The 26,064-nt window shown below is 41.2% G+C and overlaps 1 protein-coding gene across 1 annotated transcript in view; it reads right to left on the bottom strand.

The window, feature by feature from the left end:
• LOC309710244 (A disintegrin and metalloproteinase with thrombospondin motifs 20) overlaps nucleotides 1–26,064 on the bottom strand; it is a 78,500-nt gene that overhangs the window by 40,350 nt on the left and 12,086 nt on the right. The window contains 8 exon segments of the mRNA XM_082539542.1: nucleotides 7,508–7,612; nucleotides 8,774–8,915; nucleotides 12,823–12,969; nucleotides 16,055–16,160; nucleotides 16,496–16,536; nucleotides 16,647–16,771; nucleotides 17,319–17,402; nucleotides 22,290–22,543. Coding sequence (XP_082395668.1) covers nucleotides 7,508–7,612; nucleotides 8,774–8,915; nucleotides 12,823–12,969; nucleotides 16,055–16,160; nucleotides 16,496–16,536; nucleotides 16,647–16,771; nucleotides 17,319–17,402; nucleotides 22,290–22,543 — 1,004 coding nt within the window.

Raw genomic sequence — 26,064 nt, 5'->3', positions numbered from 1 at the left:
TTGCATGCATGTATATATATAGATCATGTAAGCTGAAATATACCCAATACCTTTGCCTCTTGGCTCTTAATGACATACTCAATAAAGATTAAATGAGTAGCCCATGGAGTCACAGAGAGCAGTTACCAGCATGCTAACTCAAACAGTGAAAATAGTAAGGACAGCAGCATCTGCTCTGAGCACCTCAGCTGCTTTGGAAGTTAGCGCCCTGTAATTGCCAGAAAACTGTTGCAGAGAGCGCCTCATTTCTGAACCCAAGCCATACATCACAAGAGGAATGAGAAGGTAGAGGACTGATTTAAAAAGCACTCCGCTCTTTCATTTTAACACGGCCATTTCCAAAAGTCATCACCTTTCATGCGGGCGGTGCCTTTCTCATGCCTCTGGGTTAGGAGTTCACCTCGGATGGTTGGGGGTTTGTGTATTGTCTCCAGCAGCTGGGAGCCCCTTTTCCTCCCAACAATGCAAAATTAAAACAGACTGCAATCTTAGAAATGCTAGAAACATCTGGAGCAACCCCTCAAAATGCGATGGCATGGACCACCGCAGTTAATTTTCAATATGGCGTCATTTTGTTTTACGTGTTTTATCGCTTGTCCTGGAGGTGAGGGAAGCTGTAGAGGCCCAATGACAACATAGGATCATCTGCAGCACTTCCATTTGCTGGCCATGCGACTGGAAATCAGTCACCTTACAGCTGCTTTTACAGAGTGGATACACACAGACTCATTTTTTAGCCCATGCACGTGTTTTCACTGTCAGTTCCTCGAGTCTCCTCTTTGGTCGTGTCTTAAAAGACCATAAGACAAGACAGAGAAATGAGAAGACACATTGGAAGGAGTGTGGCAGACAACAGGAGAAACAACAACCTCTAATTTTATCTCCTCTTTGCTTCCTGTCCTCATTTGTGGTCTCCGTTTTTCCGAGGAGTGTAAGAAACATTTCCGTAATAAAAAAGGATTGATGATTGATGATTTTAGTAAATTGATCACCATTTTTGAGAAAAAAAACTTTTAAATATAAACCCAATCTGTGATTAGAACTTAACACCAGAACTGAGCAAAGCCACAATGTTACAATGCCACTCAAAGGTATAAAAGTATACAGTACCATTTGCTGTTTGATCCCGACAGACCCTGTGTCCAGGTAACTACCAGTCACACTCGTACAGCTGTTGTGTATATGTGTGTTTTCAAGTGCCATTATGTCAAAATGTGGTCACAGAAAAACTGCAGGTGGATCTACCAGCTAGTGGTCAAATGTTCATCTGTTTCTGCATGTCTCTGACTTTGGACAGGCACTACTAAAACAAAGATCTATGCAAGACACACTTTTGTGTGGTCTTCCATAGTTGGCTGTGATACTGTTCTCAAACTAATGACTAGTAAGTGCTTACCTATATATGTGCTCACCTAGTTTTAGATATACAATTACACAATCTACATACAAATGCAAAAAAGCTTCCTGCAAACAGCTGTAACAAACAAGCTCAACTTCAGACTCTTTTTGCTCAGCAGCATGCATCTGTGTGAGCAAAAATAGATCAGGTAAACTTACCAAACAACAGACAGGCAGAGTCAGCAATTATTTTTTTATTGGTTATTTTTAAGAAAGTTAAGCTCAAACATCCTCAGGAAGTGGTGGAGACTGCAAATACATTCGTTAGGCACATATGTTAACTCTAAATGAATGCTTATGTTGGGTCGTTGTAAGATGTGTAAAGAGACAACTGCTTGCTAACAAGTTAGCCAAATACATTATTGTGTACGTCAGTGTGGTTCAGAGAGAATACTCTCATAAGTGTCTCCCTGAACCATCCTTGTACAAGCCAGGAAGGGTTGACTGGCAAAATGATTGCACACTGACTAATCAACATGTCTCTTCTTATATAGTTACATCCTGGGACTGTGAGGACTCTCATACTTGGAATGTAACATAGAGCATCCATAGGCTTTGAGTCCTGCTCAAGCAAGAAAAGCTTGTTTAAGTTTGATACACATGTGCCCCAGTGCGCTGGGCAGTTCAGTTGTGTGCAAAGTATTTGAGCTATCATGTTTGCAGAAATAACGACACACAAACTCGACCAAAAACATGACCTCCTCTTGAGGTAATAAAGGCTTTCTACGTTAAGTCTGTGCTTGTGCAGGAAGTGGGTTCACTGCTACAGTTGGATGCAGTGTTTTCAGCTTCTTGCTGTTGTCCCATTATCTTGTAACTCTTTCCAAGTTCCACTGAATATATCGCCTTTCACACAGCGACGGGTTTAAATGTCACCACATTATAGCGTAATCAAGCAAATACACATGCAATGAAAGCTCCACTCAGTGGTTTCCGGACACAGAATTTCAATCAGTAAACTGCACGAATGCGAAAACAACAATCCTCTTGTTACCCCAAACCCACAGATATGTGTGCGATGATAGCAAATCAAAGTGGCAACATCCTGCAAATACCCAGAGATTAGCTGAGAGTAACACTGATACTGGCCTCGCGATCCCCATGCAGACGTGCACGCTCGCACAAGACTGCACACAAACGCACTGCCTGTCCCGGCATCGTACAACAAGTCTGTCAAGCTGCCAGCGGAGATCCAGCCAACACTCATCGCCTCCGCCAGCATACTCCATTCTGCCCCGGCTTCACTTTTCAAGACCCCACTATCTCAGCTCTAAATGGCTGAAACCAGAGCGGGTCGTCATTCTTTTCCAAACAAGATTCTGTAAATCAAAAGCAACTTCCTGTTTCTTAATTTACACTAACTGTTCATTTAAGCCATGAACAAGAGTATGTGGAAATCTTTCTTTCAAATATTTCACACACTAAAAACTTGGCTAGCAGCCACCACATTAAATAAATTTAAAAAACTAATTCATTGAATACTTCATCATTTCTTGCTGAGATGCTTTAGGTCAAAACCTTCATCCAAAAAAATAAAAAATAAAAAATAGAGCCAGCTTAAGCTCTGTTGCCTCTCTTTTGCCCCTCTGCCACCCGCTGAGCCACAACGTGGTGAGAAGCAGCACTGGGATCTTCAAAGGGTAGGATACTGATACAAGGCCTAGCAGCCCTGCACTTCGGCTTGACACTTATTGACCATGCAGGCTGGCCCCTAATCTATGCACACACAAAGACACATAGTTGCATGCACACATCTACACATGTGCATCTGCTCACACTTAAAAACAGGTACTTCTCCAATAAACGCACACATTGAAGCACACAATTAAAACACACACGCAAACAGTCGCAGCCAGGCGTGAAAGCGGCATCCTTTTGAAGGGTGAGGGGACTGAAACGGGGAAGGGCAAGAAAAGAGAGGATGGAGGGGGAAGGAGGGAGGAAGAGTGGTGGTGGTATTTATAGACAACAAGTGATGGGATGCCCTCGTTAGCGCACGGCCCACTGAGCCAGATGACAGAGGCAGCGGCCACGAGGTCATGTGACCGCATTACTCACTCCGGCACCCAGTGAAAGCAAAAGATGGGGAAGGAGGGTGGGAGGGAGACAAACAGGCAGGATTGGAGATATTCAGAGAAGAAGGGAACAGAGAGAGAGACAGAGAGAAAACTACCCATGAACCCTGCACTGCCCAATGCCCTGATTTAACTGAGCAGTATACAAACAAAGTTTTTCTCCACCTCCCTCTTTCATTTACAGGACATCCTACTCTCCCACTATTTGAGGCACTGCCCTCAATTACCCAATGTGGTCGAAACTTTGTTTCATAACTGGAGAGAGCAAAACATCTTCCCAAAAAGCACAGAAGCGCAAGAGGGAAAATTCGTTTATGAGATGACATGGAATTGCTCAGAATGACACAGTAAGCAACAAAACACGTATCTGAAAAGAGCTGGGATCCTCAGTCCCCCAAACCCCCCCACCTCGACCCCTATCCCAGAGACATAGCTGCAATCCTACGAATCTGACAGCTAAAAGCCAAGAAGCCATGAGGGTCTGAGGCCCGTGCAGAGCCTAACACTTGAACCTAACCACGGACCAACGCAAAAGCAGAACCAAGACATGTAAAGAAGGAACAACGCAATTCTGGCACAAAAGAATGAAGAGGAGTCATCTGGGCATGCAGATTATCAGACTTTAAACATGCTCAAAGACACACAAGCACACCCCACTCAGACACCACATTAAAGAGCACTTGTGTGGGCAGGTGAGCGTTGGTGTAGGGTCCCCTGCTCTTTCAACTAACGCCACTTCAAAGAGCACCCTGCATGAAGATGAATCTGGGCCTCGGCACCACAAACAAAGGTGGTGCCACTGCTGACGCACACACAGGCAGAAATGAAAGAACATTTTTCTCTCATCTGTTATTCCAGAAAAAAAGAAAAGGAGAAAACATTCAGTGAGCAGCAGTTCTCTTGGTGAAAGTGCCTTGTTTGATACCAGAGGTCAGAGGAGAATGGCCAAGCTGCTTCGAGCTGACAGGAAGGCGACAGTAACTCAACCACTCATTACGTCCAATGTATGCAGAAGAGCATCACTGAACAGAAAACATGTGGAACCCTTGAAACAGATGGGCTACAACTAGAGTTGGATGTCTCAAGACCGGTCTTGGTCTCTTTTACGTGGTCTTGGTCTTGCCTTGGTCTCAACGGACTTTGGTCTTGGTCTCGCTGTCTCAGATTGACATAGTGGTCGGGAGATTTGGAGTCAACAGTATCCCTGACACACATTGTAACGTTCGATAATGTGTCCTGCGCAAAAGCATCAGCTCTAAGAGCCGTGCTTACAGAGTGCTTTGTAGTGAATCAGAAGAGTCGACTCCCATTGGGCGAGAGCCGGCTCCTCACTTAATTTCCTTTCACTGCTCAGCTCTCACACAGTGGCTCAGCTATGCTCCAATCCCTCCATATTGTGGCCAATCACATGCGAGGATATAGGATAATATCATTATGTGAAAAACAGAGAGGGTGAGAGACGCGGCAGTCAAGTGGAGCGTGCTTCTGTCCTCTCGGTAAGTGAGTGCATCGCAAAAACACATATATATGCCTGACACCTGTAAACGAAGCAGCATCTGGCTGCAGTTTAAAGACTTTTTTGTCTCATCTCGACTTTGTCTTGGTCTTGACTCGGTCTGTCTTGGTCTTGGTCTTGTCTTGGTCTCGATACCCTCTGGTCTTGGTATTGTCTTGGTCTTAGTTTAGGCGGTCTTGACTAAAAGTCTAGCTACAACAACAGAAGACCACAGCGGGACCTGTAAGGCTCAGATTAGGAAACTGAACTTTGCACAGTTTCATCAAAATGGAACAATAGATGATTGGAAAAACCTGGGTTATTTGTTGCTGACCATAATCGTCCCTTTATGACCACAATGTACCCAGTATATCACTGAGTTCACTGTACTCAAATAGTCTCCACAGTCACCTGATCTCGGCCCAATAGAGCACCACTGGGATGTAATGGAACAGGAGATTTGCTTTATGTGTGTGATGCTGTCATGTCAACATCAATCAAATAGTTTCCAGTGGTTTCCAGTACTTAATACCTACAAAAGTGGCCTGAAAGAGCATGCGTCTAGATTTATTACCTATGACAATGTAGGCAAGGTGGTATCTTAAACATTTAGCTCAAGGCAGTATATGCCTACATAGTGATTCATAAAGTGGCAAGTGGACAGAGTAATCAAAGAAATTTTGAATTTGAAATAGAAATTAGTTGTGGAAGGTTAGATTAAACTGCAGCTAAATATGGTTAAAACTATATATGATATGCATACAGTATATTTCACTGTGAAGTAGTTTCTTGTAAAATGCTGTTATGCATAACTGTTAAGAATAAAAACCTGACTTGATATAAGATTGTATGCTAGTCTCTTTAAACCTTAAATTAATTCTGATATAGACTAGTCTCCACTAAAGATCAGGCATCAGTGGTAATCTAGCTAAATCAGCTCCAGTGGGATTAAGGGGTTGAATAATATTTATATTTATAACAAGGTGCAATAATAATTAATGTGCAATAATAACAGTGTGCAATACACATACACTTATTCTTCTTTTTTATACTAAGTTAATATACTGTGTTGTGTTGTTTGTTACGTTGTGATGTGTCATATCGTGTCGTGTTGTGTTATATGTAGTGCCGACGTAGGACAGTTTTTCCAATTTCATTGTACTACTGTACTATGTATGACTGTGCAATGACAATAAAGAGTTATCTTATCTTATCTTATCTTATCTTAATCTTAATAAAGCAAACCTGTGTGCGATTGAACTCTATGTGTTTCTCCCACATTCAGGTCGAGAGCAGTATGGGAGCTACAATCCCAGGACCATTACTGTTTAGTCTGGTTGTTGTAGTTGGATTAAGATGTTAGCCATCCCCTGTTAACCTTTCTTCGCTAGACTGGGCTGATCCAGAACCTAACATGGTGAGGAGGGAGATAGAGCAAGATGAAAGGATACAAGGGATACGAGATTTACATGGGTCCACACTACAAGACTGCTGGAGGGCATAAGGTTAAGGAGAAAAAGAGAGCCCTCCTTCTCTCGCTCCCTCTCTTTCCTCCTCTCCAGCATGTTTTGAATGCTAAACACCAGCCCACCATAACAGCCTCCTTCACCTCCTCCTTGCTTTCCTCAGCCCTCTCCTCCCCACCTCCTGCCCAGCAGAATCACTGATGTGAGGTCTTTTGTGAGAGCGCTGGCTGGCCTCAGACTGGCTCTGTTACGGTCTGACCACTGACCCAATCACCCGCCTTTTAAAGAGGTTTTGGGGTCGTGGGTTCACAACAAGGTGACTCAACTGTGAACGGCGGTCGGCATCCTTTTTCAAAGGGCCCATGTATTTACCTTTCCCTATCAGGGCTCTCTCTCTCCCTCTTTTCTTTACATTTTTGTTTCTTCTTTTTCACCCCTTTCTCCACATATCTTAAGTAACTGACCCGTCTCAGGCCTAATTAGCATAGCATCCCAGAGCGAGGGGAACACTAAGGCTAATGGGGGGGTTGGGTCTCCGTAAAACACTTAGAGTACAGTTTCAAGTTTCTAACAAGGACCATCACCTGAACCCACTCGAGCAGGTTTCTACAATCAATGTGGCGACAGCATAGTAATATATGATAAATTATTCCTTTTTCTTGGCAGAGGAAATGAACTAGCAGGGAAAGGCATCATGATTCAAAACAGAACTCCATTAGAGGTTTGGCTTGTGTCATTAATTTAAATGCACTGACACAAATATCACATTGTTAGCCTTTACTGCATCACAATAATTATTCATGTCCATTTACTAGATGAGAGACATGTGTTTTCCTTCCGCTGTGCAAGACGGTGGAAAAAATCCTATGGAAACTCAGTGCTCAACGACTGTTTTTTGTGCGGTACCTTTAACCTACACTAGAGGTTCAGCGGCGGCATTATCTACACCTACATTCTCAAATGGGCAATTCTTGAATATCAGCTGGGACACCCTAAGTGTGTTCCTTAAAATTGTTAGCATTTTTGGTGTAGATGATTTCCCATAATCTATACATGGAGAGACTGAGACTTACCATTCCATGTCCACAGTCAGTGCCATCAGCGAGTGGCATGTGCTGTGTACGGCACCCTTTGTGGTCCCCCTCCACACTCGTACACCACAGCCTCTTGCACTGTTTCTGTGGGGGAAAAGAAACAAACGCGAGCAGTAAATCATTTGGGAATTAACAGGAAAAGAGCTTTTCTGTGATGTGAATATCCTGCAAGGTGTTAAAGCATGTACAAAACCCCTCTTATGCCAAAATATTTTTTTCAACAACACTGAATAACACAAGAAATAATTGCTCCAGCCATTTTGGTCTTACATAAGAGGGATAAAGCATGTGGTTGTAGTCCCAGTATATTAACGGAATTCTACAAACATTTCAATCCAAGCAGCTGGTAGTCGACTTTTTCTGATTCCCCGTTTGGTCAGTTTAAAGAAGTTTGACCCCATAATGGCAAGTCTATCATATTTGATACATGAGTTTTTAAGATCTCTACATCAACAGTGTGATTCATTTTCTCCTGAAATACCTGATATATACTATGAGACAGTAGCAGTATGCTACTATGAGCAATTAAATCACACTAAAATGAAGAATGTAGCAAAAATGATATGAATTAAAACTCAATTATGCAAAGTGATATTTAGTTTCCTTGTTTTCTTTTATCAGGAGGTTCAATTAACACTACAGTTTTCGCCTGATTACTTCATGGTTCAGGCTTTAAGGGGTTAAGTACTCAATGAATGCCTCAGATATCTTAATATAAGAACGAAGATGTGCAATTTTAACAGTTTTTCTACATGATAAATAAATGCTGTTGTAGTAAATGGAAGATATATGACAGTAAGAAAGAATCATAAGAAATAAGTGTGTAAAATTACAGAAAAAATATGTGGTAGCTCCTTAAAACACTGTAACAAAGTTTTGTTCATTCACAGAAAAGTCCTTGTTTACCTTTTTCCTCTTTTTTTAACTATACTACTACAAAACTATAATAGTGAGAAAACAGGAAGTTTTTACGTCTTACTTAGGTTTGAGTAATAAGAATGGCCATGTCGGAGTTTCAGTAACAAAAGCTAGAAATTCAAATAAATTCAGTTAATAGTCCAAAAATTAAGCCCTGCTTCACATGTTTTGGCCCAGGTGTCCAGTGGGTCAGATTGGAGCCTTCGGTGGGTCAGTTTTGGATCCTTGGCCTTATTTTTGTCCCCTCAAATGTTTCAGGTAAAGAAATGTTTCACTTTCATTTTTTACCGTGGCTTTTTAATCTATTTTGATAGCAAGACAACGTACCAAGTAAGGACAAATTTGGGAACCGGGACCAAACATCAGTTCACACTGTCTGTTGGCATTGTAGAGCTGACCAGGGAGGAGAGTGGGCATGTCATATGTTCTGCCCACAGGCTCATCAAGGAGGCACTCCCCATAGCCGGTGCTAAAAAATTAAATAAATAAATTCAAAACAAATCATGTACACATTCAACAGGCAGACTTTCACAGTACAGAATTCTTCATAACAATGTAGTAATTCCAACCCTAAAATGTATCAGCACACTTCATCTCTTTCATAAAAGCAAGGTAAACATCTCTGTGTCACTGTCTGTGATCATCCACAGATGTGTTTTCCTTGTGGGTGGTCTGTAACGTTACAGAGGAGAGAAACTGATACCGCTTCCCCCTTTAAAGCCTAATAGCAAACGCTGTCACTGTGAAACTGGAGTTAGGCGCCACAGACTGAATAAAACAGTATTTTGATGGAGACAAAAAAAGGGATCTGCTTACTGATCACATTTGTATTAGATGTATTTTCCTCTGCTGAAGGCAAACAAGAACATTTAGAATGCTAAAGCACCATGATTAAGTTAAATAAATCTGCACCAGCCCCAGCGCTGCAGTATAATGACAGATTGTGCCGTATATGAGCCACACCCTGAGCCATGACACAATAAAAGAGACAACAAAAGCACAGCTGGACTTACTGCGTCTATCCACCAGCAGTCTGCATATAAAATCATCCGCATTTACGGCCGTGAATGGGCACAAATGAAACATGTTAGCAGAGCAAGGCGAGCCACAAAGGATCTTCTCTCGCTTTGTTTACTTTGGGAAAAGGAAACTTTCAGATGAGACAGGTCTAGATGTGTAATTAGACAACATGTCTGCACTGCTCTGACAAATTTCATCCTGGATCGAGCCGCTAAAACACCTGCTCAACAAAGCACCAGCTGATGTGACAGGCCAATAATTACACAGGATTATCCTCCGTTACCATTACTTTGTTTCTTTACCCTTTCATTTCCAGCCATAATGTAAGAAATTGTTGCAAATGCTGGCTTGTGGCAAGAGGAGGGGATGATTGCACTAGAAGAAAGCAACAGCAGTGGAAGACACTGAATGCAAACCACATAGCAGCCTGTCGAGGAATCATTCGGACAGTCCCATATTACAGTGTCTTTCAGCAGTTGGTCATCTGTCTAATCGGTGCACTGGAACTTAATGGAATTATTATTAAGACCGAGACAGACCGAGGCAGAAGGGGTCATTGTGGTCATATTTTAAATGAAACATCTATGTTCTGGGGAAGGGGGACAAAAAATCAGCTGTGTGGATTCAAGACGGTGAGCCAATTCCCATCTGGAAACAAGAGCTGTCACACCTGGAAGCCTTTGGCAGACTTGGAAGTGTGTTTATTTACAAGGTGACTCGGTTATTGTGTTCTTGTCACATGAGACTAAACAATAACAGTTTTCACGTACACCATAAAGGCAAGATGTCAAGAGGTCAGCTCATGACAGATTGGAGGCTTCTACAAAGAGCTAAACGACATGTGCAGTGTTCGATCAAACAGTAGTAAGTCTGTCATGTCAGCGTTTTGCCTCTGACAAGATGAATTATTGTTGTCCTTTTTTTTTTTTACTGCTGTGCAAAGATGTGCTTTTACTTTGTAGTGCTTAAAACGTAAAACTTAAGGTTCTCTTCCAATTAAGTGTTAAAAACTTCAGTAAGGTTTTAAGCTGTCACTTCAGAAAGAATCATGCCAAAAACAACAGAGATCCGTTTAGATGATGCTCACAAAGCAGGAGATGGATTTACAAATTTATGACAGCGTTGTGTCAAGATCTATAGTGAGAAGTAGCATCAAGAAATTCAAAGAGTCACACAGTAAAGAACAAGCCTGGCAGAGATGTGTCTAAAAACCCCAGAACAACTGCCAAAATGCTAGTTAACGATTTAGTCAAGTCAGGGATAGTGGTCTCAAGGAAGTTAATCACTAGAACTTTGTGCAGGAATGGACTGTGAGTTCACAGACCAAGAAAAACTTCTCTTCACTGCAGAAGAAACAACTTCAAGTCAGACCTAAATATACCAGGAACAACCTGGAGAAAGATACTAGAAGTGGGTCCTTGGATCAAATAAGACTAAACTGCTTGTTTGACTAAAGAGACAGTGTTTATGTTTGGATTACGACGAGAGAGGCGTGAAACACAGAAGTGGTGGTATTGTGTTGTAGGGACGTTTAAGTGCATCTCAAAGTGGAAGGAATCATAAAGAAAGAATATGTGACTACTCTCATGGAGGGAGGCTGATAATTCTGTCTTCAACTGTATGAAGATTGTCTTCAACTTCCTCATCCACAACCAGATGGCTGTCCCTCCGTGAGCCTGGTCCCGCCTGAGGTTTCTTCCTGTTAAAAGGGAGTTTTTCCTTCCCACTGTCACCAAGTGCTTGCTCAAATGGGGTCATCTGATTGTTGAGGTTTTTGCTGTATAATGTCTTTACTTTAACATAAAAGTGCTATATAAAAAATTGAATTGAACTGAATTACAGTTATATATGAATAAACACAAAGTAGATGTAGTAGCTCCTAGTTTTTGTCAAGAAAATAGATGCTGATGGATTATTTATAATAATTTCACATTACACTTTATAAGAGTTGTTGCTGCTTTGGCAAAATTTGAGATGTACATAGGAAATTGATAGGGTTTCCCCAAAATGAACAAGAACTAGAGCGTAGGAATAGTCAAAGAGTTGCATTTAAATTTTATATTTGGATGTTGTGGGTTAAATCAAATTGCACAGTGCCAGAGTAGGAATGAATAGTGTCTTTGTGCAGCAGATGGGACACAATGACACTGCACTACAACAGTACAGTTTTCATCAGCTTTCAGGTACGGGACTTGAGTGCACATTATTACAACAATATTCAGACAAGAGGGACTGCATTGGGGAATCCGTTGCTGTTTGAAAAGGGATGTTTGAGAGGTGGCACGGCCTTTCGTTTTGTAAACTGTTACAGGTTGAATTTACTCTACGGGAAGAATGGGCAGTCAAAACACTGATATACTTGACCAGGTCGGTCCACTCAGCAGGAGTGGTGCTGCAGAAGTGCTACTTTCAATCAATGCTCCTCATTGTTGGCTTGCAAAAAACTTCAAAAGCACTTGGACTGCACTCTCAAGAGCCTTTCCCACCACCGCGGCTCCCACACCGAAGCCAGTGCTTCGTTCTCGATACCTGCACTGTGTGTTACATCCAAAGTGACTAACAAATGTTACAGTTTAACATGAATGCGACTGACGTTCACGTCATGCTCTTCCTGTTTTTTTGTGTAGTAATTAGATACAAACAGAAGAGCAACACAACTTTATCCAAACAATAAAGAGACAGATGGACATTCTTTTCAACTTTGGCTGCAAGTTCCAACCACTGGATGCTGAGGTCCGGGCTAGCTGGAAACTATGCAAAGAGCATGGCCTTAAAACTCCATATGAGGCCATCGCCTAATTCTCGAGACGCATCTGGTTAACAAGGCTGTCCTTTGTGAAGGCCTCTACAATTAACAGAGGAAAGGAGGCAAAGATTAAAGGGTCATGTTCAGGGAAGATGTAATTATAACTGACATTTCCCATTTTGAATCGAAGTCAGGATGAGCGTCCGTGGGTGCGGGTTTGGAGTAGCTGAATCAGCCACCTCCCCATGCACAAGGTTGTGGTGATGAAATGGGATTAGTGACTAGATTACTGTTTGGCCAGCTTCTTTACAAAATAGCTCTGTCTGAGCAGGGAGACAGATGAAGGACTTCAGGAGATCCATCGCTCAGGTCAGCTGAGGAAGACCCCCAAATTCAAACAGGAAATACTCTTTCAACACAAGGCAATAACAACTCCACACAGTTTACATTACACTGACCTGTCTGCAGAGTTCTGTGGGAGACTGGAAGCAGTTACATGTAAAAGCTGGAAAAACCATCACTTTCTCTCCCGTGAGAAGAGTTCATAATGAGTCACATGTTTTGATTACGAAGCAATTTAGAACCAGATAGGAGAGCTGCAGATACCTACTCAAGAAAGTCGGTGATGTACTTGCGACTGCACTTGGACCACGACCAAGGGTTGGTATCGTAGTTAAGTGTAGGAGCCATGACGTGATACTGGTGCTTTATCCCTGCCTCCCGGCACTTGGGGTTGTCATCATGAGGCATGTTGAACCTGGTGCAGAACAAAAAAAAGGGGGGAATTTAGAGATTGTGAGGGTTATCATCCGATTATTAGATATGCCATAGTAAAAAGGATAAATGTCTAAGATCGACTCTCAGTCATTTGTAGCAGGGGTTCACAACCAGCCCACAGATCCGGTAATATCTTTGAGTTATTCCTCACACTTTGCACTTTTCCTCTACTGGTCTGTTTGTTTTCCACTTCCAAATACATGCACATCCTTATTTGTATTATTTGCTAAATATTTAGAGAGTAAAATCCTTTCAAGAGTTTCAAGAAAACTCCAACTGGCCAGTAGGTGGTGCAACATTGTCTTAAAAAAATGTCACACTCCATCTATCATTATCTATTGGCTTCAACATCGAGAACAACATGCTAGTGAGATCTACCTCCAGCTTAGAGGTCAAAGCTCACCATCTCACATTCTCAAAGGGCTTAATGCTTAGAAAAAGCTGGGGGTAATAGCACCTCACACATCAGTTGCTCTCACAGACAGGAGAACAAGACTGATGTGTACACAATCTTACCAATAAAGCTGCAATAACATTATCACAAACATTTGCTGAGATAATACTATTTCCTGTATTTTCTGCAAGTCCAAAAATCAGTTAACCAGCTAATTGTTTGAGCATTTGTCTTTAGCGATCAAGCAGTGAGACGGGAGTCTTTGCAAAAGAATAATTGTACGTAATGAGGCATGGAAGCTGCAAACTAATGAATTCATCCAGGCTGTCTGTAGCTGGCAGTCTCATAGAGCAGGTTTTCTTGATCATGTCCAGAACAGTGCAGCCCAGCATAGATGTCCTGTTTTGTACTGCGGTTTGGCGCATTACCCATAAATACATGCACGCATGAGTACACATGTATTTATACACACAGGATCCCATGCAGCTGTATGATGTCTTGAGATGTTTACGCCAGGATGTGGGGCAGTGCTGTGCTCTGGGCTGGAGCTGAGGGTCAATCCATACCACCACACAAACAAGATCTAGCATGGCTGGCATGAAGCCCACCCTACGGGAGACGGAGGGCCCGAGGGCAAACACCCAGGAAATAATTAAGCCTCTGGCACAGTAATAAGCTCTGCACACAAACCAAGCCGTTGGATAATACTCACAACATCAAAACTGAATCAACTGGTACTATGCAAAAGATTTTTTGTCACTTATGATGTAAAAAAAAAAAGTAAATAGAATTGAGTTTCACAAAAAAAAGGAGAGAAAACATAAAACTGGATATGTTGCGTCAAATAAGTCAGATCAGAAGGATACAAATGATAATACAACCTTAAAATCCTGAGATGAGAGCCTTTTAGTGTAATGAGGTTATAAATCAGGCAGTTTTGTGGCTAGATCAATGGAGGAACCAATTTCAGTGATTTACATGCATCCGAAACCACTCACTTCAAGCTCTTAACAAAATAACTGCATCACTCTGTGCACATCACTGTCCCCGCGCCACTCTGCCACCCTATTTGATGGATCTTCAGCACTGAAAAAAGTATTTCTTTGATTAAAATCCTTTGAAAAGCACTTCAAGATAGGCAGGGCTCACTGTCTGTGAACTACACATCTTAGCTGCTCTGAATGTACTTGTCCACGAGAAGAAACCATCTTTAACAATCCCAGAGATTTTATCCCATTGGCTTTCTGATTTGTTTTGTTTTTTGTGTGCACTTTACACACTTGATATACTTTTTTTGCAAAATGTCAGGAAGATTTATTTTTGATCTGGGACATGTGAAGACAGACAAATGTTTTAAGTCCTCATACATGTCACCTTTGAGGAGCTATCAAGTGACGCCACGCCACCTAAAAATCCCTGTGCTGCCTAGTAGTGATCGCACATTCTCGCAGTTATCTGAGAAAGGCCTCCCAGCCATTAGTATAAGTCTCTGATTAATCTGCAGTGCTCTTGAGTGGGTCCCATTACCTGACACTGGCTTTCTCAGAGCGCCAAACACTCATGAGAGCTCACGCCTGCAAACACAGTGATTCGCCATGCCAAGAGACAGAGCCAAGTGGGCTTCCAGCTGCTTGAACTTTAGCATAAACAGATCCACATGAGACTCGAAGTAAAAAGGGCAGGGTGTAAGCTTGGTCCATCTGCTGCTCCTCTGGTCCAGTCTCTCCACTGGAAAAATGTGTGACCGTGGCAGAGGAACTAGAAAAAAATATCTCTCATTCTTAACTATTACCTCACAGGCTCACACTGACAGTGCGCCTTTTTACTACCCAGATGGAGAGAAGCAGAAGAGAAAAAAAAACCAAAGACAGAGGCCTTGTCTTTATCCAAAAGTAAGCTCTCTGTTTTAAATCACCTGGAGCGTTTGTAAGAATGAGAAGGTAATGACTTATTTATCATAATTTCGCCACAAATGGATGTTTGGAATAAACATCGCTTCATACGAGAGATAAAGTCATGTGTTTTGACCCAGTCATTTGAAGACAGATTATGCGTACGAGTCTTTCTTCACTCCACACATGTGGCAGTATTTGCTTGTTGTGAAAACACTCTCTGGCGCAAAGGCATGTTGTGATAACCCCGCTATTACCCGCTCGAAGGCGAGCCGCACATGATGGCGATGTGACATCTCCAGTTTGTTTTACCTGTCTTTGGCGCTGAGGAGTCGGGGGTGGGGGGTGGGGGGTGGAAGGCTTTCCAGGTACTAAATACAATATTTAGCTTTGTACTTGCTCCTTGTACCATTTCCAAGAAAATCTTTGTTGTTGTTCATCAATGCCAGGTCCAATTATTATTAGGATTTTTGAGGGTTTTTTCTGGCATTCACATAAAGTTGTGTCTTTGAGCTTATAGCTATCGAGGTAAAGCTCGGACACATGGAGGGTTGACGTCCTGAGCTCTATAGTAAGGCATTGTAGGCTGGCATGTTATTAAAAGTCAAGGTTTTTTTTCTTTATTATGTTTTGCACCTGTGTCTGCTGCACTCTGTGTCTCTTGATAAGAGGGCTTTTGTAGTCGAGCTTGGCTTTGAGTGGTGACATACGTCCTATGTGTGTGTGTGTGTGAGTTATGGGGGTGGTGGTGGGGCAACAGGTTTAGAACTGCAACTTACACATGGCCCAGCTCATGAGCGATGGTGAAGGATGCACTAATTCCATTTTCCTCACTAATGGAGCAGCTCCGGTACGGGTCGCACATGGTCCCCAGCTCAGCAAGCCCTACAGGGTCAACACACACCAATACGCACACACAGGAAAACACACAGATCCGCATAAACATCTACAAGCCAAGTGTGTCTGGGGGAAAAATAGTTGCTTGAGCGTTTGAGAAGATTAAAGGCATCAAAACTTCTGTTTCCTAAGAGAGATTAGCACTGCCACAGTCTCCCTCCTCCCAGGTCTACCACTCTGTTCTGTCACGATAATATTATTAGCTGACAGCTTGCCATAAACTCATTACAGCACAGTTCATGAGCTGTGGTCAGTGGAGTGGAAAGTTCACTGTAAAAGAACTTAACGTGCAGATATTTTTGCATGAAAAGCCAAAATATTACCTAATGTGTCACATTTGTCTTTAGCGCGGCAGATGTCTTCCCTGTGAAAAAGAAAAAACACCATCCTGTAAATCCCTTCTGAAAAGGGCAGCGTGCTCGAGCGACTTGCTTTCGAAAAGGAGGTGAGGGGTGGGGTGGGAAAGGCAGATACCTGGTTATGAGGAGCGCAGTGTCGTGGTGAGAAGGATGGCTGTCGTCCTGGACGTTGTGGCTCTGCTGCCAGACACAGAAGTTGTGCAGAGTGGTGGCAGCGTTGAAGCTCACAGTGGGACCTTCCTGTTTTGGGTGAAACAGCAGTGGGGTTACGACCAACAAACTGGGCTTACATACAGTAACCTTTTTTAATAATGGTGGTAAAGACATATTAGAACATCAGGTTCTTTAATGTGTGAGTCTTATGTTTGTGTTCATTATGATTATAATGTTTGGACTAAAGATTTAGGTGCTGGATTTTTGGAAAACAAGGACATACATTGGTAATTTTTCAGTGACATCTTGCAACCTACAACGGCCTTATGTTCTTTCCTGTGGTCCTTTCAATAACAGAGGTAGTGAGGAAAATCTCACCGTGACCAAACTAAACAAAGAAAATCCCTAGGCAAATGCCTACTTATTCAAAAACTGATAACAGAGCATTTCATTTGCAGGTGGCTAGCAGCCTTAATACATTATGATTTGTATTCCACATAAGCCCGACAAGAAAGACAGCTTCCTTTCAAAGAGGCCCCACAGAGAAAAAAAAGCCAAGCCAAAGACACCTGCAATGACGTCAACCACGCGCAGATGACCTGCGTACACGTAGCATTCAAGACCCCGTACTCACCTGTTCATTGTGGATGATGACAAGCTTGACAATCTTGATGCTGATGAGGTTTCCTATGCTGGGGTCCCTGTACACTGCTGCTACCTGTAACAAAGACAAAACACACAGACAAAAAAAAATGCAAACTTCCACTAACCTGAGTCAGAGCAGAGCTAGAGTCATGTATTAGTTAAAGTACTTGGAATGGGAACACACAGTCAAGGCTCTTTTAGCTAAGCTCTATTTTGGTTTAATCAAAATAGCAGCAGCTCACCAAAGTCAAAAGAAAGCACAAAGTGCCTCCTCGAGGGTAAGTTTAATCAACAGAGTATTTAAACCAATTACAACCCCCCCACCCAGAAGACCATAGAAAAGGAAAAAGAAAAGAAAGAAACTGGACCTGGCTACAAATGTGAAGCAGCCCCTCTGTGGGGACAGCAAAATATTCCAACTCTTTTCCCCTCTGCTACTCTTGCGTTTCTCGTGCACCCGTGTCACGGTCAGCCAGCGGTGCCCCGAAACAGGGTACGGCCTCATGACAGGAACTTATTAGTTACTATAAACAGCTACCTCATCGTAACATAGAGGGAAGCAAACGTAGCCCAGGCTTGCCCGGGTTGAGTAATAAAACGAGACTGTCTTTGTATGCACGTCATCCAACGGTGACACATGACCCCGCTCATTAGACTCTCACCTCCAGTTTATGCTCTCATGCGATCAGTTTAACAGCCAGAAGCGAGGGGGGACGACACCATAAATTACTGCAAAATGCATTCAGGAGCAAATATTAAACAGTAAAGGTTTTTTTAGGACTTCTTAGAATTTATATTTTGCTACATGTGCAACATTTTTTTACATGGTTAAAAGCTACCTTCTTAAAATAACAGTAAGACAGTAAGACATCAGGGGTCATATCTATACAGTTTATCGGCGTGACCAATAGAAAATAATATGGTAAGTTTGGATAAATTTTTGCAAAAGTAGAGCAAATGTAACCATTTGAAAGAGGACAGGGGGGGGAAAAGCATGCATTTGTGTATGGCTGCCCCCTGGTCTGCAGACATAAACATGATTTGCTGTCGAAACTGGCCTATGCAACACTCACTATACTCCAGCAACCTTTAAGGACACTCCACTGACAATCATTACTCCTCTGCAAGTAAATGAGTGTTTCAAACATTTTGCCTGTGATGGTGTAGAGAGACAGCAGATACTAGACTCAGTTGAATTAATAACCCGTCCTGAGTTGAGACGTTTTACTACCCAGTCCATCACAGTGTCACTGGCTTAATTACCAGCCTTCTTTTTGATTGATTGAATCTTTATTTTGAACATGTTGAAAAAGTATAAAAAAAAATAGAATTAAAAGAGACAAATGAACAAAGCAAACAAAAGGAAAACGAGCAACCACAACTCCAAATAACGTCCATGTTCAAAAAGGAGCAGGAAGAAGCATAAGCTTATTTAATCCCACCCCTTTTCCACTATCTAGTATCAATAGACTACAGAAATACCTCCTTGCAATTACATTATATGTTATGTGTAAATTTTTTTTTTTTTAATATATACACATATATGTTTCTATCTATCCATACATACGTATATACACACATACGCACATATACACATTTTCAATAACCCCATTAACACCTCAAGGATACACAACCTACAATTATATATATATATATATATATATACCCATACCAACAAACCCGTGCATGCGCACACACATGAAAATATTAGACAAGAACACCCTATCAAATCTCTACCTTTTCCCTGTACCCTGTAAAAACCATATCCTTAAACCGCTTTTTAAACTGCGCCATGCTTGGACATTGCTTCATATCTTTACTTAGTCTGTTCCACAGCTTCACTCCACACACAGAGATGCAAAAACTTTTTAATGTTGTACGGATAGGAGGATGTTTTAAATTTAATTCCCCCCTCAAATTGTATCCCCGTTCCCTTTTAGAAAACATTTTTAGAATATTGTCAGGAAGCAGGTTATTTATTGCTTTATATATAATTTGTGCTGTGAGAAAATGAACCAGATCTGTGAATTTTAGAATTTTTGATTTTAAGAATAGTGGATTTGTATGATCTCTGTAACCAGTTTTATGGATTATCCTTATGGCCCTTTTTTGTAATATAAAGATTGATGATAGCGAACATTTGTAAGTATTGCCCCAAACCTCTGCACAGTAATTCAAATACGGTGCAATCAGGGAACAATAGAGAATGTGGAGTGATTTGTGGTCCAGAATGTGTTTTACTTTACTCAAGATTGAGACACTTCTTGAAATTTTGTTATGTATATGATTTATATGAGACTTCCAGTTTAATTTATCATCTATAATCACACCAAGAAACTTATGTTCAAGTACTCTTTCAATTTCCACACCATCTACATGAATCTGCACTTGTGCATTTCTAAGGGAATTCCCAAATAAGATAATTTTAGTTTTACTTAGATTTAGCGATAGTTTGTTCCTGTTAAACCATTTTTTAATTTTGCACATTTCTGAAGTAATTGTATCCAGCAGCTCCTTTAGATTCCCCCCAGAACAAAAAATATTTGTGTCATCTGCAAATAATACAAATTTTAATATATCAGATGCCTTACAAATATCATTTATATAAATAATAAATAATTTTGGACCCAGTACAGAGCCTTGTGGAACACCACAAGCAATGTCCAAGCATGATGAGGAATGGACACCCAGCTTCACAAATTGTTTCCGGTCACTTAAATAATTTTTCACCCATTGCAGTACAACCCCCCTAATCCCATACCGTTCCAGTTTATTAATTAATATGTCATGATTGATTGTGTCGAATGCTTTCTTGAGATCCAGAAATACTCCAGCTGCATACTGTTTCTGATCTATAGCATTCGTAATCTCCTCAATTGATTCGATTAATGCCAGAGATGTTGATCTTTTTGATCTGAATCCATATTGACTGTCAGAGAGTAATTTATATTTATCTAAGAATTTGTCTAATCGTTTATTAAACAGGTTTTCTAGGATTTTGGAGAATTGTGGTAGTAAAGAAACAGGCCTGTAATTTGTGAAGTGGCGTCTATCCCCGGTTTTATACAGCGGCACAACTTTAGCTATTTTCATTTTGTTTGGCACTTTTCCCGTCTGAAATGATAAGTTGCAAATATATATTAGAGGTCCTACAATTCCTTCAATGACCTTCTTGACGATTTTCATGTCAATATCATTACAATCAGTAGATGTTTTATATTTACACATGTGTACAATGTCAATTATTTCTTTTTCCTCCACTGATGTGAGGAACATTGAGTTAGGGTTCCTATCAATCAGGTTTTCACTACATTCTACTGATGGCAGTGACTCGGGAATTTGTTCTGCCAGTTTTGGTCCAATATTTACAAAATAATGATTAAAGCTGTTGACCTTATCAGCAGTGTTTTCCATAATATTGCCATTATCGATAAAGTATTGTGGATAACTTTGTTGTCCAGAATTATTTTTAATGATACCGTTTAAAACATCCCATATTCCTTTCATATTATGTTTATTGTTGTTCAATATTTTACTATAATACTCCTTTCTACACGTATAATATTGGTCAACTTATTTTTGTATTTTTTATATTTATTTTCAGCATCTTTTGTTCTTTGTTTTAGGTATTCCCTATAGAGTGTATTTTTCTTTTTACATGCATTTTGTAAACCCTTAGTGAGCCATGGTCTATCTGAATATTTGTGCTTTCTGTTGTATTTTATTGTTGGACAGTTTTTATCGTACAACTCCATGAATATTCTTAAAATGAATATTCTTCTTTCACAGTCAAAAGTAGGACTTATAAAGTGGTCAAGGTGCTGGACAGGCTAACAGGGTTTGTTTGGCATATGCAGAAGCATGCTGAGGTTACATCGGAGTTAATGACCAAAAATGCCAAACAGTAAAATCTAAGACTAGAAAAACACAGCCCTGGACTTGACTGCAGTTTCCACTGGGCAATTGCTTTAATAGTGGAAAGAAATATATCACAGAGTACGTGGTGTATATATCAGAACTTAAATTTTTTAAAGTGTTGTCATATGTGGCGTATTCACTGAAAAAGCTTCTGAATACTACTGTGACCAAAATGTCAGATTGCTCTTTATTTCTGTTGCATTCATTTCAGCAGAGTTTATCATTTTAAAAAAGGTTCAATAGCACGAGTGTCATTGATTTAATGTTAAAATCTGACCCTCATGATGGAGACGATCATCATAAGAAGTTTCTTATCTGAAGTTGTTTATTTTTTGCTGTAAAGTTTTGGTCATTTTCTAGAGATCTTTCACAATTAAAAAAAGACGATGCATGTTTTCAATGTAAATGTCCACAAAACCACATTAAATTCAATACAGCTCTGCTGTAGATTTGGCATCTATTAAATTAGATCCATCTAGTGGAAAGGTTAATGTTTGTAAGTGTATTCCATCAAGCCTAATTTTGATCTAGTTTGAGACGCTTATTTACACATGGGGAAACAACACGCTGAGCATACAGCCAAAGAACATGGCCACATAGAGTTAAACATTGCTTGGAAAAAAATATGCATTTAGCTCGTCTCTAGCAACCGAGCAACCTACATTTCATTCAAGTTTAACTGACTATTCTATAAGTCTACAAGTCTCAAGTTTAAACAATTCAATGACTTGTGAAATCTGCTGTGAACAACAGCATGGCTAACACTGAGACGTTTGTCATGTTCTTTCACTAAGTTTTTGCTACTTTTCAGTATTTTAAATGAACCTCTAAATCGTTCAGTTATTGATGTTTGGTTAAATTGGTTTAACAGCTGATTTTAAAACCCTTCTCCTCACATACAAGGTCTTGAGTAACTAACCCCATCATATGTTAAAGACCTTTTAGTAGCATGTAATCCCAACAGGAAGGCAATGCCAGCAAACAATACTGAGCAAAAACACATTTAAACACTGAAAAAAAAGAGAAACATTATTTTACTTACTACTGACATGATTGTTAGAATGTAGTGCTCTAGGTTGCGTCCATGGTGACGCACCATTTTGGCATCTGCTGTCACCATCAGCTCAACGTAGCGAGGATAGGACAGGAAACGCTTGCGCCTGCGTGGCGATCTCGGGTGTGGGCCGGTGGAGTTGTTCTCGAGCACGCGTTGGTGCTCTACTGTGGCTCTGAGAGATTCTAGCTCCTCTCTCATGGTCCCTCTCATCTCTGAAGAGGCTGGCTTCTTCAATTTCTCTGTTTAAGAAAGAAAATAATTTTAATGTGGTAATTAGCCTTTTTTTTAATGGACTACTTAACATCATAAAGGTGTTTCATAAGAGAGCAAGCTACATCTACAGTTCAGTGCATGTTCTGGCGCAGCTTAGTTCCAATCACATAACTAGGCTTCTGTTGCGGACACCTGCCATAAACCGTCTCATTCAAGTGTTCAGGAAAGCAGTTGAACCCAGAGACACAGAGTCACTGGTGAGCTTTGAGCCTGTGTTTTATCTCAGGCAATCTGGATTCTCCTGTCTCAAACGAAGCCACACAAACTAAGAAATCCCTTAACAGCACTTTACTGAGTCACAGAGACTAGGCTCAGTTTACGCCATGCAGAGGCGTAAAAATCCTATATTCCGCTCTGGATACCCCAGTCATTGTATTATTTTGGTAAATTGTTACAATCGTGGTGAAAGGAACACATTAACACTCAAACAGTTCCATTCATACGCCGCCTCCAACAGCAGCCTCAGACCCAGAATGACAGCCATCCACAGTGCACACTCAAATGGCTCACTTCTCTCAGCTGAAGCGCACGTGTTGTGCTGGCTACAAACGGTAGATTCCATCATCATGACAGAGTGAAGTTAAAAGAGGAACACAGAGGCAGAGACACAGACCGATTGCCTATATTATTAGAGGCAAGGTAAGAAAAACTTGCTGTACTTAAAAATGAAGTAGCGTTGATTGCACATTAATAAGAACCCTGGAGTTCTGAATAAAAACAGAGTGGAAAAAACAGCAAGAGGTTTCCCAGTCACACCACAGGAATAATCCAAATCACAAAAAAGGGTTGAGTTTGTTTTCTGCAATATCCCCAGATTCTCCTGACTGAAAATGACAACCAATGGAGGGCCAGATAAACTGCACGTATCAGCTATGAACATCAAAATGCTTAAGCAGTCAATCAGCACTGTATAACTTTACACTGCATTTTGTGAGAAGTCCAGGACCGAAGCGTGCAGGTCGATCATTGTGCTCTTCTGATTTCCACTGTTGCTTTGGCGCACATCCGTGATATAGTGTAAGAAAGCTTGCTTAAAGCAGTTTCACCTGTCGCCCTGCCGAGGAAAGATTGATTTAACGTATGCCAGGCGGGCGGAAAAGAACGATCAAAGAGAAGATTCATGAATGTAGTGCAGGAGGACATGCAGAGGGTTGGTGTGACAGAAGAAGTGGGATTGGGTGAGATGGAAATAAATGATCTGCTGTGGCCACCTCTAAAAGGACCAGCTGAAAGAAGAAAAAGAAGAAAAATATCAGGAGCCACTGATGAAATAGCTAAGAATTGACAATGAAAGATTTCACTGTCAATTTCCTATTTTGTCAAAACTCAAATTGCTGTAATTTTTAATAAATGTTTGTACATATAGGTGTAGTATTTTTCTTTTGCCTCCATTAAACCAAGCCGCAAAAGGGACACAATGTAGCAAAAGTTGCTAAAAAAAAATTACACCGACTATGTAATTACTTTAAGTAAGACCACTAGTGCTTACGATCCAAGCATAGTTTGGAATCCGTCATCCTCCTCAACTTTGGATAACCCGATTACAGTGAAGACTTCCATTGTGTTTTGTAAACTCAATCTTTCCAGACAGTCACACAGAGACAGATTGTGTGTAACTGTTAGATTAGGGAAAAAAAGAGAAAGGAAAACTCATTCAGTGCTCCGTGAGTATTCAAGCGATGCCCCCAGTGGGCACACGAGGCGAAGCGTGACTCCCTGGCACAATGGCCCACAGCTCTTGCCGCCGTGAGGCCCAACCCCATGCCAGAACCAGCATCCAAGCCAGCGCCAAGCCGGTCTGTGCCTGTGCACGCAGCCCGGGCAGCTGGGCCAGCACGGAGCTTTGTATTTTCCAGGGAAAGAAAAGTCTCAAAGGCCAAAACCCACCGCACTAAACCCCTTAAACAGACTCATCGCTGCAGACAGTCCGACATCAAAGGGATTATCAAAGCACAGAGGAGTATCTCTCCATCCTCAGAAATTGGTGTTAAGACTCAGAGTAAGCAAGTGTGTGATGGAAAAAAAAGAGGAGGTGGTGAAAATATTGCCTTCTGCTATAATAGCCTTTGAATCAGTGCAGATTAGCCACACACAACCTTCCCAAATCGCCTTAGGTTGAAATCCCCCTCTCGCTAGGTAGTGAGCTGCTACTTACACCATGAGAAGACAGGGGTGACTGACCCACTGTATGCACAGAGGCATTACATCACTCACTGGGCACTGGAAAAATCAGCCACAGAAGGTCTTTATATCTCTGTGCTCTGCATGTTGGAATTTACTATCAACAAAAAGAACCTGATAGATATTATTTCTTTTCAAACTTGGAATATAAACTCGAACTTCAGAGGTTTCTCATGATCGGGAGCATTATTAAAAAGGGGCCCTGCATGGCATGAGTGTAGGCATTTCCAACTTATAATCTAGTCGATTCCAATGTACACACAGCTAAATTGTACCAACAGAACACACTCACTTCTATGTTCCAACACCTAATTGACTCGGGATGTGTAAATCTTTATATCACTGTGCCAAAACACAATCAAAACAATGAACATTACCCTGTTTGTGTATTCACTCAATGCCATGAATAATTGCAGACAAACTATCCCATACACACAATGACTGAACTCTTTTAAACATATCTAGACATTTTGATTGGGTTTGAACTGCCACATATGTTAACAGTTAAGCATTTATTTACATTAATCCATAAACATTAAAGTGTGGAAATATTTTACTGTTACATATACTTTTAGTCTGAGTCCATCTATGTATGCCAGCCTGTCCAAAAGGATCTCAATGGGATTTTAACATAGAGCTGCTCTTTCATGACAAATGCCAAGAACCAACAAATACGTAGTTGAACTAATAACCATTGTTTTACAGTGTTTTGCTGGCCTTCTGAGAGTTGTCATCTTAGGCTACACATTAAACCAGGGGTGGGCAATTCCAGGCCCTGAGGGCCGGTGTCCTGCAGGTTTTAGAGCTCACCTTGGGTCAACACACCTGAATCACATGATTAGTTCATTACCAGGCCTCTGGAGAACTGCAGGAGCTAATTTAGCCATTTAAATCAGCTGTGTTGGTTCAAGGACACATTTAAAGTACACTTTCCAATCAGTACAGGTAGTGCCTGCTACTTAAAACAATCAGACAGCGTGGTTATTGGAATACAAGTTAAGAGGGGAAAAACTTTGAAACCACCGCAGACAGGGGCACAATTAAGTGTAATTCTGCGGCTAGACAGTGGAGAAGTAAGGCAGCTAATTGCTTCTGCTGAAGAAGGCTTTTAAAAGTGAAGTGGCGTGGCTGTCGACATCACTGGAAGTATGGTCTTTGTACACTTGCAGTCCACTCGGTTGATATTTTCAGTTCAGAGATAACGACAGCATAGTGGTCGGCTGCAGACCTCCTCAAATGACGAAACACTACTTGTGAATCAGAACTGTGACGGGTAGTAGCCTGGAGTGTTATCTTAGCCAAACCA

The sequence above is a fragment of the Aulonocara stuartgranti genome, assembly GCF_965226115.1.
Source record: "Aulonocara stuartgranti genome assembly, chromosome: 7".
Lineage (NCBI taxonomy): Eukaryota > Metazoa > Chordata > Actinopteri > Cichliformes > Cichlidae > Aulonocara > Aulonocara stuartgranti.
This window is presented reverse-complemented; position numbering and strand designations above follow the sequence as displayed.